Genomic DNA, 15,423 nt, shown 5'->3' with positions numbered 1-15,423 from the left:
AGGGACGGCTCGTCTGATGTGCATACGGCGCAGTTAGCTCTATAGGCTGTGGTGGCTCTATGCGTCTTGCTGATCGATGGACAAGGTACGCCTTGAGCTGAACGAAGATGAGGTCTGTAGGTAACGTTCCGAAGTCTGCGCGACGCTGTGTTGCGCGTCCGATTTCTCCACGAGCGACACACGACTCAGCAAAAGCGAACAAGAATGTCGGACGATATGCTTGCGCAAACGTGACATATTAGTCCTTCCATCGCCGCTGCGTTGCAGTCCAACGGACGCATCTAGACCTCTCAATCGGTCAAATGCCGACCAGCTTCCATGTTCGTAGTCGGTCACGAGCCGAGACTCCGACAATTTCCAAGCCTAATCCACTCAACACCACGTCTCCAACATCGTGAAATCTGTCTTCGTGACCTAGGCTCGGGGTTCGGTGTAGGCTGCGCTACCGTATGCAGTATAGTTGCAGTTAGTACGCGCAGCCTGCAGCTGGACCCCTTCTACGCTTTCGCACGGAACTGCCTGACTCGGAAGCCGGTACTGCGCTTGGGTTGCGGACTTGCACGCACTCCCATTCGTGGAAAGTTGTTTTCTGGAGGCGGTGTGTGGGGTTGGTCCTTTTCGGGGGTGACGTTTGAATGAATGGAGGTATTATTCACAAATGCCCCGCACCAATTGTGAAGGAGCGGAAGGGTAAAGTCTGGGTAGTAGCGGTAGCTAGATTGATAACTGCAGGCAGAAAAGAAGGGCCGCGGTAAAGAAGTTTGAGGCCAGGTGATCTATTGACCTGGACGTCCCCCGTTTGTTTACCTTTGGTTTTCAATCGGACCTTCCTTCCTTCCTTCCCTGCTTTATAGTTCTCTTTCGTTCATTCAATGGCATCTCTTCCCCTCTTCCACAGCTGGGCGTCGGAGATCAAAAACGCACTCAACATCGAAGAGAAACCTAAGATGAACGGCACAAGCACTGAGGCTGCGCCAGCAGCGATAAACGGCGTCAGCAAGTCGAATGGCACTGATGTCAAGTTCTCAACCAAGGCGAACATTGGTGTTTACACGAACCCCGCGCACGATCTTTGGGTCGCGGAGGCGGAACCGAGTTTGGAGGAAGTGCAAAGAGGTGGAGACCTGAAGCCAGGAGAGGTTCTTCTCAATGTCAAGAGCACCGGTATCTGCGGTAGTGACATCCACTTCTGGCATGCTGTATGTTCTGATTTTATTATTTTTTTTGCCTCGAAACAGGGCGCGGATAGAGCATTGGCATGTGCTAACAACATTCTCAGGGTTGCATTGGTCCTATGATAGTCGAGGACACTCACGTCCTGGGTCACGAATCCGCCGGCACAGTTATGGCCTGCCACCCCTCAGTAACAAACCTCAAGCCTGGCGACCGTGTAGCCATCGAACCCAACATCATCTGTGGTGAATGCGAGCCGTGCCTTACAGGTCGCTACAACGGCTGCGAGCGCGTACAGTTCCTCTCCACTCCTCCTGTCACCGGTCTTTTGCGTCGTTACCTCAAGCATCCAGCAATGTGGTGCCACAAGCTCCCCGACAGCATGACTTTCGAGGACGGCGCCATGCTTGAGCCTCTCTCCGTGGCCCTCGCAGGAATGGACCGTGCAAACGTCCGCCTTGGTGACCCAGTCATCGTTTGTGGCGCTGGTCCGATCGGTCTCGTAACTCTTCTCTGCTGCCAAGCAGCAGGCGCGACTCCCATTGTTATAACCGACATTGATCAAGGCCGTCTTGACTTTGCCAAATCGCTAGTCCCAGGCGTTCTTACCCACAAAGTGGAATTCAGCCACTCACCCACCGACTTCCAAGATGCCATCCTCAAACTCACAGATGGTGTTGAGCCCTCGCATGCCATGGAGTGCACTGGTGTTGAAAGTTCCATCAACGCTTGTATTCAGACTGTAAAGTTTGGCGGCAAGGTCTTCGTTATCGGTGTCGGCAAGAACGAGATGAAGATTCCTTTCATGAGATTGAGCACCCGGGAGGTAGACCTGCAATTCCAGTACCGATACTGCAACACATGGCCCAAGGCTATCCGGTTATATAAGAGCGGTGTCATTGATCTGAGCAAGCTTGTCACTCATAGGTTCAAGTTGGAGGATGCGGTTGAGGCGTTCAAGACCGCTGCGGATCCCAAGACTGGTTGCATCAAGGTGCAGATCCAGAGCTTGGATTAGATGTTTCTGGCGTTGTGTGACATAGATTCTTTATGATATTTATGACTAAGATGCGATGATGATGGGGTGGCAGGCCCGAGGGTGTTTTCAGCATTTAGATATATGGCGTTTTTGAGAGAGCTCTTATATGCTCAGCAATATCTCGCAAGATTGAGAACTTGAAGAGTGTCCGTGCCTTTTTGTATCTTGCTCACCTCTACTGCGACTCAGTCCAATGATGCCCAGCTACCCATTCATGTAGTTATGTAAAAGTCACCAGTTTACCTTCTTGTGCCATACAGACGATCTTCTCTGAGACGCTCGCAACAACTCCGCCACCCAGCCCTTTTTCTATCTAAGAGGACCTGCTTATCCAGCCTGACTATTTCAACATGATATGAATCTGTAAATACACGCGTAAATCGTTCTAGACTTGGTGCGAGGAACGTGGCAACGCCATCGAACTCTGCAGATGTGGTGAGTAGCGAGGAATCAGATGTGGCGTTCGGCGCCGAGGTGGTGGAGGGAATGCGGAGCATAGAGCCGGAGGTGTGGATCTGCAAGCACAAGTGTCAGCGTCGAGGTAATGGATGAAGGGATATTAAGAAGCAAGAAAGTACGTACTTCCTGGTATTGTACAATACCATGTTGCTCTGTTTAAGGACCTACTTTCGGCGCCTGTATTTCTTTCCAATGTTCGTAGAATTGCCTGGAAGCTAGGTTGCGGTTACGCACTATGTATGTGAGCATCTGTGTAGGTCCTTTTCCTACCCGGTGCGTCATCGCTGTGGTGATGTCTTAAGCGCCTTGGGCATCTAGCCCCACGAGGCCATCAAGCTGCCTCGTACATGTATGCTTTCATGACAGCATGTTACGGAAATATGGGCGCTGTAAGCGCAGCGTGGCCGACGTTGACGTTCGATGCCTGACATGTGTGCCTGCGCTTCCTGTTGGCATGGTTGCGACGGCTGTATGGAAGTACCTAGATATGGTCGTGAATCTTGGTTTGTGTCCCTCGGCTGATTACGGAACCGCGCATAGATGTCTGCAACTCTGTTGCGATCTCTGCAATGGCTACATGTGGACGCCTGTAGTGTTAGACCGGGTTCCATAAGGCTGACGCGTGATCGATCGAGTCGAAGGATACGCGACGCGACTGGGCTGGGAAACTATGACGACGTGAAGTCGCACAGACACAGACTAACACTCCAACATGGCTCAGCCCCCACAACCGTTGGCTCCTCCTACCTGCCTTGTATGTCCTGTATGTCCACCTCCTTTCGCGAGCAAGAACGATGCATGGACACCGTTCACAACGTTTCTCCCCTTCTAGCGCTCCATGTGCAAGGACAGGCGAGCCAGGGGCCCGGTCCGCCATAGTAGCAACGACCAATGAAATACAGCAAGCAATCTATTCCGTTCTAGCCATAATTGCGTGGGAAAACAGGGCCTACAGGTCGCTTAGAAGTAACTCCTGGATCTTCATATATGCACATCCAATACTTTATGGCTAGGTTGGTTTTTGATAAGATCACTTGTCTGCTACTCCTCTCCAACATGTTCATCCTTCCTTACCTTCCAGCATCTGAAAATGCTGCTACTGACTGTCCTCGCCTTGTGTTGTGCGATAATCGTGCAGGCTCGCTCACATCTTGGACGCACTGCCAAGGTCGTCGATGCGAGGCAGTTCACCAATGAGACGACCTATGATTTTGTCATCGTCGGCGGTGGTATTGCAGGGCTTACCGTTGCAGATCGCTTGACGGAGAATCCAGATGGTAGATCACACCCAATCTCCAAGATGTTTCAGTTAACTTTTAGCAACAGTTACTGTACTGGTCATCGAATATGGCCCTTTCGACTTGAAAGAGGACGGCGTCATGATCCCTGGCGCATATTTCCCAGTACCGTACCTCTGGCTACCATTGATGAGTACACCACAAACCACGCTTAACAATGCGTCGTTTGGTGTGCCATGTGGTAGAGTTGTGGGTGGTGGGTCTGTAGTCAATGCGATGTTCTTCCATCGATCGGATGCTGAGCTTTACAACGCGTGGGAGGAGCTGGGGGCGACGGGCTGGGGTTGGTTCGATCTGCTTCCATATTTCAAGAAGGTATATGGTCTCCTGGGTCTCGAAACATGACGCTGACCTGAATCAGAGTGAGACCTTTACAGCACCAGATGCAGAATATGCGGCGCGTCATAACATTACGTGGGACGTCGCCATACATGGCTCTGACGGCCCGGTGCAAGCCAGTCATGCTCCGTACGACTACCCAGGAAGTGGTGAGCCGGTGTTAATCAACTTTTGTTATTGAAAACTGACTGCCGGTATAGCCAATAAATACAATGGAGCACTAAGTTTGGGTATCCAGCCGAGTTTGGATCCCAACGGTGGTCGCGCCCAAGGCGTATTCCGCCTTCTTCGCTCTATTGATCCTAAAATACAAACGCGTTCTTCAGCTCGCATCAACCGCTACGACAGGGATGCTGTAAGACCGAACTATCACATCCTTCCGAATACAGCAGTATCGCGTGTCGTTTTCGAAAATCTCACCGCTGTAGGTGTTGATCATATTAGCACTTCCGATGGTACGAAAGGTACTGTCCAAGCAAGCAGAGAAGTCATTATAGCTGCTGGAAGCGTACATACACCACAGATACTACAACTCTCTGGGATTGGTGACCCAGTTCATCTCAAGAATCTTGGTATCGAGCCGATCTCCCAGCTCCCTGGCGTTGGTCGCAACCTGCAGGATCATCTAGTTCTGAAGGTGAATTACAATTGTACGTAGCCAATTACCAATTTGAGAAGATAGAAGTACTGATCGATCCAGACACGTCCAACCACGTTCCAAACGGTGGATCCTTGCAGTCTAACGCTACATATGCCATGGAGCAACGCGTTCTCTATAACACGAGGAAGCCGAGCGCATACGACCTTACTGGTACAACTGGCAATCTAATGATTCAGCTGCCTCTTTCGAACTTCACAAACGCCTCCGTATCAATCATGTCTAAAGCGGCTTCAATATCTCCTGCCGATATACTGGGCAAAGATATCGACCCATCCATACTCGCCGGTTACGAGAAACAGCGTGCCATCATAACCAAGGGCATCAACACGGAGGCTGTGGGTGGCTTGTCATGGAACACTGGACCAGAGACAAGTATCTACATGACGCGTCCTTTTAGCCGTGGATCTATCAAGATAAAATCTACTAACGTCCTCGATGCCCCACTCATTGACTATGGCGCAATCACCGATTCGACCGATCTTGATATATTGTATGCCATCTATATGAAAAACCGGGAACTTATGGCCACACCTGATCTTGCTATCCTTGGTCCTATCGAGACAGCACCCGCGCCAGGCATTGAAAACGAGGACGACATCAAAGAGAGTATCAAAGCAGCATTGGAGCCAAGTAACGCGCATCAATGTTGTACGGCCGCTATGATGGCAAGGAAAGACGGTGGTGTTGTCGACCCGCAAAACAGAGTCTATGGAACACGCAGGATTAGCGTAATAGATGCGAGCACGTGGCCTCTTGTCGCTGGTGGTGGGCCACAGGCTAGTGTATATGCTGGGGCAGAGAAGGTAAGATACCGATAGAGACTATATGACAGCCATCTTTGCTAACGGCATTTAGGCTGCAGATTTGATCAAAGAGCGTCACCGATTACTCTGATGTTCGTTTCTCGATCTTGATCACTGGTTTCGTAAGCCGACGCATGGACATTGGAGACGCCGTCGGATTTTGCGGCGTTATCGCACTTCACCATCTTACAAGCGTCAATCTCACTCTGAAGCTTAACATCGTTGCCAAGTTATGTGTAACTTCATTTATAGTTTCCAAGTGGTTTATCATATGTAGAATTACCAATCAATAAACAGGGGGTGAGCTGAGAGCAATAGTACAAGAACATTCGCGTTACGATTACCCACTTCGCGAAAGACCGAGTGGTACACGAGCGCCGAAATGGATATTCTAAACTTGTTCCATGTTCAGGAGATGATTGCTGTTGTCACGGGCGGAGGTACAGGTATCGTATCTCCATATGATCTTGTTCTGATTCGAGTTCTCATTGCAGTCCTCAACAAACCACGATTCTAGTCGCACCGCTAATATTGCACCCAGGTATTGGTCTTATGATAGCCAAAGCTCTCGTATCTGCAGGCGCTTCCAAAGTATACATTCTGGGTCGCCGCAAAGACAAACTCGAACTCGCAGCTGCATAGCATGAAAGCCTTATCCCACTGCAATGCGACATAACATCGAAAGAATCACTACAAGCCGCCGTTGATACCATCGCTAAAGATGTCGGATTCATCAATCTACTTGTCGCAAATTCTGGTATTCTAGGTCCAACATCAAGCTTCGTGCCAGGTCTCGGCGTCCAAGAATTGCGAAAGAACATATTCGAAGACACAGCCATGGAGGAATTTGCGCAGACATTCCATGTCAACACAACTGCGACATACTTCAGCATGTTCGCTTTCCTTGAGTTATTGGATGCAGGGAACAAGAATGCACTGGATGGTGGCTTTGGTAAGCCACTTGGAGAAGGCAGCAAGGTACCGAGTATACAGTCACAAGTCATCATCACATCTAGCGTTGGCGCTTTTTTGCGTGAGTGGCAGTGCGCGCCGGCATATGCAGGGAGCAAAGCAGCCATCACACATATGGTCAAACACGCTAGCACGGGACTTGCACCGCACGGTATTCGGATTAACGCTTTAGCACCTGGATGCACGTCTTCCAAATCTCCCAACTCTAGAGACTTGCCGCTGATTAGATATACTAGTCTTTCCCTCAGAAATGGCCAATACTATTATTGAGAGCAGAGATCCCAGTACGGAGAGCGTCGACGATCCGAACTTTATCCCCGCACGTCGGTTTGGGGGAGAAGAGGAAATGAGTGGAACAATATTGTATCTTGCGAGTCGGGCGGGCAGCTTTTGTAATGGACTGATACTTGCTAATGACGGAGGGAGGTTGGGTGTTACGATGAGCACTTACTGAACACAAGAGAAGAGACAAGTGTCTGTTTGGAGTAGGCTTATCGTACATATATGGATTGATAGCATACGCGCCCTGGATGTGACGCCATATTCGCTAATTTTCTTTCATTATACCGATCATGACTGAGCGGTGTGGCCTTTCTTCCTGACTAAGAGATATCTGATGCTGGACGGGAAAGGAGCAGTGTATAGGACGAAGGAAGACAAGGCTGAGCGAAAGCCTTCACCCCCAACACCCTAGCGTCCGCTAGCGGCAAGTGATCTTAGTGGAGGAGCACGACCCACCCTTCAAGTGCTCGTCCGTCCTCCTCAACCCCAAACCAGACCAACGTCACAGCCTTCGATACCACAAGCCATCTTCTAGCTTGCTGCTCATCACCTTTGTACACCAGCCCATCACCGGCATCTCTTCCCCATTCACATACAATGTCCATGCCGCCCATCGGCCCCTTTCCTTATCCATTACCGCTCTCACACAGCGCACATGCGATTTATCCAACATGATCCCTGAGCGTGCGGTGTGCATGTGGAGCCCCATACTACGCTCTTTCCTGCACATCCTGTGTGACACCTGCTGACCGGCCTTGTGCTTCTGTGTGTGCAGACTTGTGTAACGTGGACAAGGTGGTATACCTGTATCTGCCTTGCAGCAGGGTCCAGATGCAGCGGAGACCCGTTTCTGAAACGCGTTTGTCTACTGCGTTTGGTGCAGAAGATGAGGGCGGTGTGTATTCTGGCGTGTACCGGGACGAGGCAGAGAGCGTATTGCTAATGAAGACTTCGTGGTCTAGTCTCCGTGAGGAGCTGTGTGTATCTTACTCGGGAGTCCTGCAGGGAGATCTCTGAAGTCGGTGACATGCAAACTAGGCTCGAGCAAATGTATCTGCCAGCAAGGTAGGGGTAGCCTGTCAAAATATGGTAATACAGCTAAGGCAGATGCCTCAGAGAAGTGAGGACGCACATACTCTCTTCAAATGACATGAGAGGTGCTTAGCAACGCGTGTCAAGCTATAGCAGCATCTTACCCACTTTATAGGGTGGAGCCATAGGGTTAAATTTCGTTACGATTATCATTATTCGTCCTCGACCCCTCTTGTGCTTATCAGTACAAAGTATCTAGTACATGACCGGCTATGTTTTTGTGGTGTCGCATGCGCCGCAATCGTATGCATACTAAGCTTCGATGTGTCTTCCCCATAGTGAGAGAGTGTGAACCTGATAAGGATGCGGGGTGTGCTTAAAGAGTGGCCCTGGCGTTTTGTCTTGGTCAAAAGACATGATACTGATGTTGGTATACAATGAAACACATTAACCGCCCGTGCGATAAAGTATTGTGTCGTAGCCCAGCGATGACACATAAAGTGATATGATATAGAACAGTGTGACAAACATATCGCGTTACAATGCAGTGTCATATAAGCAGTACAGAAAGACGAGCCAGATTCAGCCGAGGAAGGCTTGCCGTTCGGCGAGAACAACATCGAAAGTCAAATGTGACTGGGTCTAGAAATATGCTCATGGAAGTTGCAAAGCGCTTGGTAATCCGAGTTCTGAGTCCAGGATACGTGAAGGTCATGCGCGGGGGACTCAAACTCTCCTGGGAGAATGCGGTCCTTGTAAGGTCTTGTACATTGACATATCGTCAAGCCGTTTTGAGTACGCCAGGTTGCTGATGAAAGACGTGTGTATCGCAGTAAAGATGGGATGAATGGGCTGACGGATGGAGATCAACCGGTCATGCAACCAGGTACGAGTATCTCAGTAAGTGCTATTGAGGCTCCCCATGGAAGTGCGATGGAGCTGCACGTTCCGGCTTTGGTATGACTCGTGATGCAAGCTGCGATTTCCAGGTGAGCTCTGCAACTGAGAGTGATTGAGAGGCGTATAGCGATGACCGCTTACGAGTGCGCAATCGCTCGCAGACTCACCACTTAATGAGTTTCGCTTTGACGAAGAACTGGGGCTATAGCTGTATAGATTCGTCTGGGAACTTGGTCGTGCCATTTGACGACTTTCGCGTACATAAGAGTAGTTTGTAGCTGGCGCTGGTGCACTCATCGCATCAAGGAGACCAGACGTGCTGAAGTTGAGCTCCAGATGGGATGCAGTGGTTGTTGTTATTGTGTCATCAGCAGTGGATGTTGTGTTCGGCAGGTAGCCTATTCTACTCTCCGCATTGTCTGGCACGACTGGGAATATCGCTTGCGTAAAGGCATCTGCCGGTATGGCCGCAGATGCATTTGTGTGATTTTCACTGTCGTTGGCCCAGGGTAGTGAAGGTTTCGCGAATGAGGTCCTACTGTCCACAGCAGAGGTGCCGATTGCCTGAGCAGAGCGAAGACGAGCATCCTGCATCTGGTCTACAGCATTACGATTGGTCTGTGCCGGACTGGGCTGCGGCATTGGGAGTTGCCTCCGAGGTACACTGGATTCCAGAGGAAGGGGTCGTTGAGTATGGGCCTTCTCGGGTAACGACAAATGCAGAGACGACAGCCCAGTATTGAGCGGGGATATATCCGAAGACGTAGCTAGTCGATGGTTTGTATGAGGAAAATGCAAGCCCTGGTCGAAGTATGTGCGGCCCTGTTGGACAGCCTTTGTCGTCGGCTGAGTCCAACGAAATGAAGGTGAATACATGCTTGTGTTTGCTACTGCTGTAGACTGAGATATGTATGCCTGAGATTGCTCAAGACTGTAAGCGTCAACTGGCGACGTGTCATCGGAATAAGGTATGGTCCAATTTGACGAGCACATTGGCTTTGTGTCGAGCTGCTGGTATTGCTGAGCCGATATCGGGCGTTGATAAAGAGCGCTGTCGCTTCCTGTAGAGTAAACGGACATCATGTTGTGCGCACTAGCCATGCCACTGGCCATACCACTAAGGCTGAAAGCCATGTTCCTGTCATCTATCACCTTATGAACAGCGTCGGATCCCACCTGACAGACTTAGCACATATACGCAATGTAATCGTCTGACGTACTCTGTGAAATTGGCAATGCGTTGGATCTACCCCGGCCTGTCGACAGTTTGCACAACCAGTGCCATTTCCAGGATCACCGCTGCATCGGATCTTTCTCTTGCGGCACCGTGCGCACTGGATCGTATGTCAGTAAAACTTTGACAAGAAGGGAGGTGGTTGTGTCTGTCGGTCCGGCAGGAACGTATCGACTGATCTCGAAGCACTCATTATCTTACCGCTACAGCAATGCGACGTCTCGCTGGCCCGGTTCCCATCAAAGAATCTTCCATGCTAGCTCGGCTGTGCATACCGCCTATGGGATAACCGCGCGGGTTTTCTCTCGTGCTGTGAGATAGCGCAAGCGGAGCATTACGTTCGTAGGTGTAGTTCGGGTATGATAGGCTGTGAGACAAACAGCGTCTTGAGGTGTCGTACTCCATGACTGACATACTGGCGAATCAATTGTATGTTAGTCTTATGAGATCGAGTTGACTTGAGGGTTCGACTTGCATCACACCGAGAAGCAGAACGACGGTTGTTGACAAACTGCGCTTAGCGATGCCTCGGATAGTGTTCACGAAATGCGATGTTCGAGTCAAGGATGTTTAATAGGCAATGACTGGACCGTGAGCATTGCTCCACGGAAAGGTGTAATCGACCGGTGAGCAGATCAAACGATGATCGGATGGCAGGACTACGTTTATAGCCCAAACGAGTCTCTTGCGTAGTGACACTAGCTTGAGAGATTCGCTCAATGATTGACGTGGCTGGGGCAATGCGGATGATTATCTTCGATCAGAGCATTTAACGCGGAACTGTTTGTACTTTCCACTGACAAGGCCATCCTGCTAGCTCCTCGGACACCTGCATGCATGCATGCGCGATACAGTCACCGCTAGGTGACAGGGGTCTTGAGCATGCGCTTCCAAGAGAGCGTTATCCAAGCGCCGTGGGGAAGAAGACAGGTGAAACATGGTACCGCTTAGGTAGTGTTCTGAACCCGCTCCATAACAAACGCCAGAGCCGACTAGAGACCTATGGAGGCTCAAGGTATGGGCGCTACTTTTCCCATAAGGGATATCCATACGGCTGTGAGGCTTCAGCAAATAGGTCAGTCGGGCAAACGCTGATTTCTCTCCTATTACAAACAGGCCACGTTATCGACTAGGAGTGGCCTTTGGCAAACAGCCGCAAAATGTTTGTAACCTGCGTGGTACTACCGCGGATCCGGGATATGAGGCACGGATTTGATGCTGTAATTCAGCCTGCCCCGACCTATGACGAATAAGCAAGACTCGCAGGGGTATTGAGATCGTTGAATACGCTCGATCTTTGAAGTGCGAACTTCGTAGTGGCAATGTAAGGCTGTCGTTATGGAACGACTGCTATCTACGAGTGTTGATGGTCAGTAGCGCACAAAATATGCATTGGCATGTTTGATCCCATGGACTATATTCTGTTAGTCCAAATAACCGCATTGAGTGCTAATGGTTTGCAATGAAATGTACCTGCAGATGACAGCCACTTTCGTAAGGAAGTTGCTGATGGACCTGAGTCCGAATCAAGTCCACTGCTCAAAACCATAATCACGTCATTTGCCTGCAATCTGTCCAACTCTATGGGTTTGATTATTGGAGATCATGCAGGAAGTACACAACTTCACGGCTAGTTATTCAACGGCCCTGCACACCGGAGAACGTACGCTGCCGCTTGCGTGCCTCATAGCCCCATGGTGAACGGGTATACGGGGAAAGCCAGGGGAGAGTTCCGATGGGTAACATACCTATTCCTGACAAGGCTGACCGATACGGTACTTGTTGACGATGTTCCGGCTTCTAGATCGTTACATCCAAGCCCGATCTTGAGAGACATGCTACATAGCGCTTCTTATAACGATGTTGCGCGTTTAATGAGTCGGATTCCAGACTGCTTAAATTCTGGATCAGCGGGCTTTCGAGACAAGCACGCCCTGGAGTGCCGAGAGCTCTATGGCGCTTCGGCTTTAGAAGTGAGATCCTTCTATGAGCCTACGATGAAAAGGCGCGATCCCTCTTCCGACAAGCCAATGAGCGCAGCATGAAATACGCCAAGGAGCAAGCAAACTTTGATGTACAGTCTCCACAGACGATCTATCATCATAAAGCAGTCTTTGCTGATCAAAGTTTTCAACCTACAGTAAGCAAAGATTTGCACCAGTGGTTACTTGGTGTTGCACAGCTGTGGCAAGTTGAGTTATATCCATGACCTGTGGGAGGTCCGTGGGGCTGGGATGACAGGCCGCTTACAAGGCTCGTGGATCCATCGTCTCTGTGCGTCTATAGACATGGTATGTGCAAGTATACACGAGCGAAGTGTTAAAGGACCGTTTTGATAGTGACGGTGTTACCACACTTGTAATTATCAGCCATGCTGTGTCTCCTCCATGAGATAGGAGAGCTCATGAGAGCTAATGCACAGCGATGACTGTGGAGTTGTTTTGCCGACGAGCCGATGTTATAGCACATGAGTATAGAAACAATGGGTTCACTCACGGATCCGAGCTGTCAGGCTTCGGGTGGTAACAGGTCGAAGCGAGAAGTAGAGGCCCGCTTCCAGAATTCCAGCAACCGACGACGGGGAGCTATGCCTAGTGCACATCTCGACAGACTTTGGCACAAGTGGCAGATGGCTCGTTGGCTGAAGACCCCTGGCATGATGGGGCAGGGGATTTCGGATCGATGTGCAGCAGGCAGTGCAGCGGCTTCCCGAACATTGGACATGGATAGCTGTCAGACACCGGGTAACACTCAACGGCCCGCCTCTTGTAAGTACTTGAAGCTCATTCCAGATGCCCTTGCTATTTCTGGACGAGGCTTGACAGACACGGAAGTCCGCGTCGCTTTTGCGCGTCTCTGATTCGATGTGTCGGAGCAGCGGTGTCTGGTCCAACCCCCACCCTTTTGTGCGGGTGGTGGGGGATGAGAAGTGATGTGGAATGGAGTGCGAGATGACCTGAAGGCTGCTGGGACACGTTGCCCAGAGAGTATTGGTTCCGCAGCTTGCGAGACGTGAAGATGGAGAAAGGCGACAGTACCTGGAGCTAAGCCGGTTCGAGTGTTACGTCATGGTGACTAAGCAGCAAGGCTACGCGGTCTCAGGCGCTGCTGTCGCGCACGCGTTGACGAACATTTGCGACAAACACTTGTTTGCAGCACGACACCACCCAAACCATGTCTGTGCTGCTGGAAACGTCACTCGGCGACATCACCATCGACCTGTTGGTCGACGATGCGCCCAAATGCTGTGAAAAGTAAGTCGGCCCAATCCCTACGCGCGCCTTGGGTTCTTGCACCTGCATGCTGCATGCTCCATCCCGCTGTCTTCCCAAGCTGAGCATACAATAGACACTGACAGTTTGTCGCCTTAGCTTCCTCAAGCTTTGCAAAGTCAAGTACTACAACTTTGCCCCCGTCCATAGCGTCCAACCAAACTTCTCCTTCCAGACTGGCGATCCCATCGGCCCCGGTTCCAAAGACAGTGACGGTGGCCGCTCAATATGGGGCTTGCTCGACCCTGCCCAGCCAGCGAAGAAGACGTTCGTGCCCGAGTTCAGGCCGAAACTCAGGCATGCCGATATGGGGACCGTCAGCATGGCTACCGCGCCCAATCCCGAGGATCCAGACGAGCGCTTCGCTGGGAGCCAGTTCATCATCACCCTGGGACAAAACATCGACTACCTCGACGGCAAAGCTGCCATATTCGGCACAGTCGTAGAGGGGTTTGACACACTGGACAAGATTAACACAGCATATATCGACGATCAGGGACAGCCACTCAAAGACATTCGCATACTACACACCGTCGTCCTCGATGATCCATACGACGACCCCTCGGGCCTCGTCGAGCCACCAGAGAGCCCCGTGCCCTCGGCTGCGCAGCTCGCCACCGTCCGCGTCGCATACGATGAGAACCTCGACGAGGACAATGACCCAGAAGCCTTGGAAAAGGTTCGTAGGGAACGCGAGGCGCGCGCACAAGCACTTACGCTTGAGATGGTTGGCGATCTGCCATTCGCCGAAGTAGCACCCCCTGAGAACGTGCTGTTCGTCTGCAAGCTCAACCCAGTGACGCAAGACGAAGATCTGGAGCTCATCTTTTCGCGATTTGGCAAGATCCTTAGCTGTGAGGTCATTAGAGACAAGCGTACAGGTGATAGTCTGCAGTACGCCTTCATTGAATACACCAACCAGAAGGATTGCGAGCAGGCCTATCTCAAGATGGATGGTGTTCTGATCGACGACCACCGCATACATGTTGACTTCTCCCAGTCCGTTTCAAAGATAGCCGACGATTGGCGGGATGTTACAAATAAGAAGAGGAGGCGGGCTGCTGGCGGTTTTGGTGGTATCGACAATCTCGAGAAGAAAAAGCAGTATCGCGATGGCTCCGGGCGCCAGATCATGTCAGATTCTGTTGTAAACAATCTGGTCGTCGACCGAGATGTTGCACAAGATACTACACAAGGTCCAAAGGACAGCGGCAAGGACAGACGACGGGACGATACACGGAGGCGTGAGAGGAGGGAGGAATACCATGACGACCGCTTCAAGCGGAATCGTAGCCGGAGTCCCAAGCGCGAACGTCGCGATGGCGATGATGGGCGGTACAATGACCGCAGGCGAGAGCGAAGTCGTAGCCCAAATCGCCACCGTGACAGCCGCCGGGACAGGAGTCGAGATCGCTATCGCCGCGATGACCGGGACCGTCGGCGTTGAATCTAGGAGAATCCGCGTAGATTGATGTATCACGAAGCGTAGGTGATCTATTCATATATACGTAATGCGGTTTTGGTGTTTTAAACGAAAATTGGATCGTACTGGTAGGAATGCTCCACATTGAGCTGGCTGTTCCTGATGGGTAAAGCAAGCCATCCTTATTCACCAACGCAGAACACGAGGCTCGGTGCGAAGGAGTACAGCTCCAACTACGTCACATCACTAAGCATCTTGGGTCGTGAATGAGAGATCCTTTGATTCATTTTTGTGTTTTATGATTTCGCGTGGGAAAATGCAATGTATATGTATATGCTCGCTGACCCCAAGTACAAAGACAGAACAACTGCAGTCATTCAAGAAGAAGAACCCGAAATGACCCTCTGTACTAGCTCTGAGGCTTTTGTGTTATCGTTATCGATGCTGCTAGCTAGCAAGTGCATGTAAGAATGCGCTAATAGTTCAGTTAGAGTATGTATTACGTTGATTAAGCACTGATGATAGAGCCGAACGTC

General features: G+C 50.7%; 4 protein-coding genes across 4 annotated transcripts; all 4 read left to right on the top strand.

The window, feature by feature from the left end:
* Positions 1–872: 872 nt before the first annotated feature.
* AA0111_g4043 (L-arabinitol 4-dehydrogenase) lies at positions 873–2,191 on the top strand (the record flags this gene model as incomplete). Its single annotated transcript, XM_028649998.1, has 2 exons — positions 873–1,199; positions 1,280–2,191. The coding sequence occupies 2 exons, from the start codon at positions 873–875 to the stop codon at positions 2,189–2,191; spliced, it is 1,239 nt and encodes a 412-aa protein (XP_028508522.1).
* A 1,570-nt stretch (positions 2,192–3,761) lies between these two features.
* AA0111_g4042 (hypothetical protein) lies at positions 3,762–5,863 on the top strand (the record flags this gene model as incomplete). The annotated part of the gene is made up of 6 exons (XM_028649997.1): positions 3,762–3,948; positions 3,998–4,284; positions 4,331–4,457; positions 4,509–4,958; positions 5,009–5,772; positions 5,825–5,863. The coding sequence occupies 6 exons, from the start codon at positions 3,762–3,764 to the stop codon at positions 5,861–5,863; spliced, it is 1,854 nt and encodes a 617-aa protein (XP_028508521.1).
* Positions 5,864–6,609: 746 nt separating this feature from the next.
* Positions 6,610–7,198, top strand: AA0111_g4041 (hypothetical protein; the record flags this gene model as incomplete). The annotated part of the gene is made up of 2 exons (XM_028649996.1): positions 6,610–6,925; positions 6,981–7,198. The coding sequence occupies 2 exons, from the start codon at positions 6,610–6,612 to the stop codon at positions 7,196–7,198; spliced, it is 534 nt and encodes a 177-aa protein (XP_028508524.1).
* A 6,168-nt stretch (positions 7,199–13,366) lies between these two features.
* AA0111_g4040 (Peptidyl-prolyl cis-trans isomerase-like 4) lies at positions 13,367–14,911 on the top strand (the record flags this gene model as incomplete). The annotated part of the gene is made up of 2 exons (XM_028649995.1): positions 13,367–13,446; positions 13,564–14,911. 2 exons carry the CDS (start codon positions 13,367–13,369, stop codon positions 14,909–14,911), a joined length of 1,428 nt encoding a protein of 475 aa, XP_028508523.1.
* Positions 14,912–15,423: the final 512 nt, after the last annotated feature.

Source organism: Alternaria arborescens (assembly GCF_004154835.1).
Source record: "Alternaria arborescens strain FERA 675 chromosome Unknown contig_7, whole genome shotgun sequence".
In the NCBI taxonomy this organism is placed as follows: Eukaryota; Fungi; Ascomycota; class Dothideomycetes; order Pleosporales; family Pleosporaceae; genus Alternaria; species Alternaria arborescens.
This window is presented reverse-complemented; position numbering and strand designations above follow the sequence as displayed.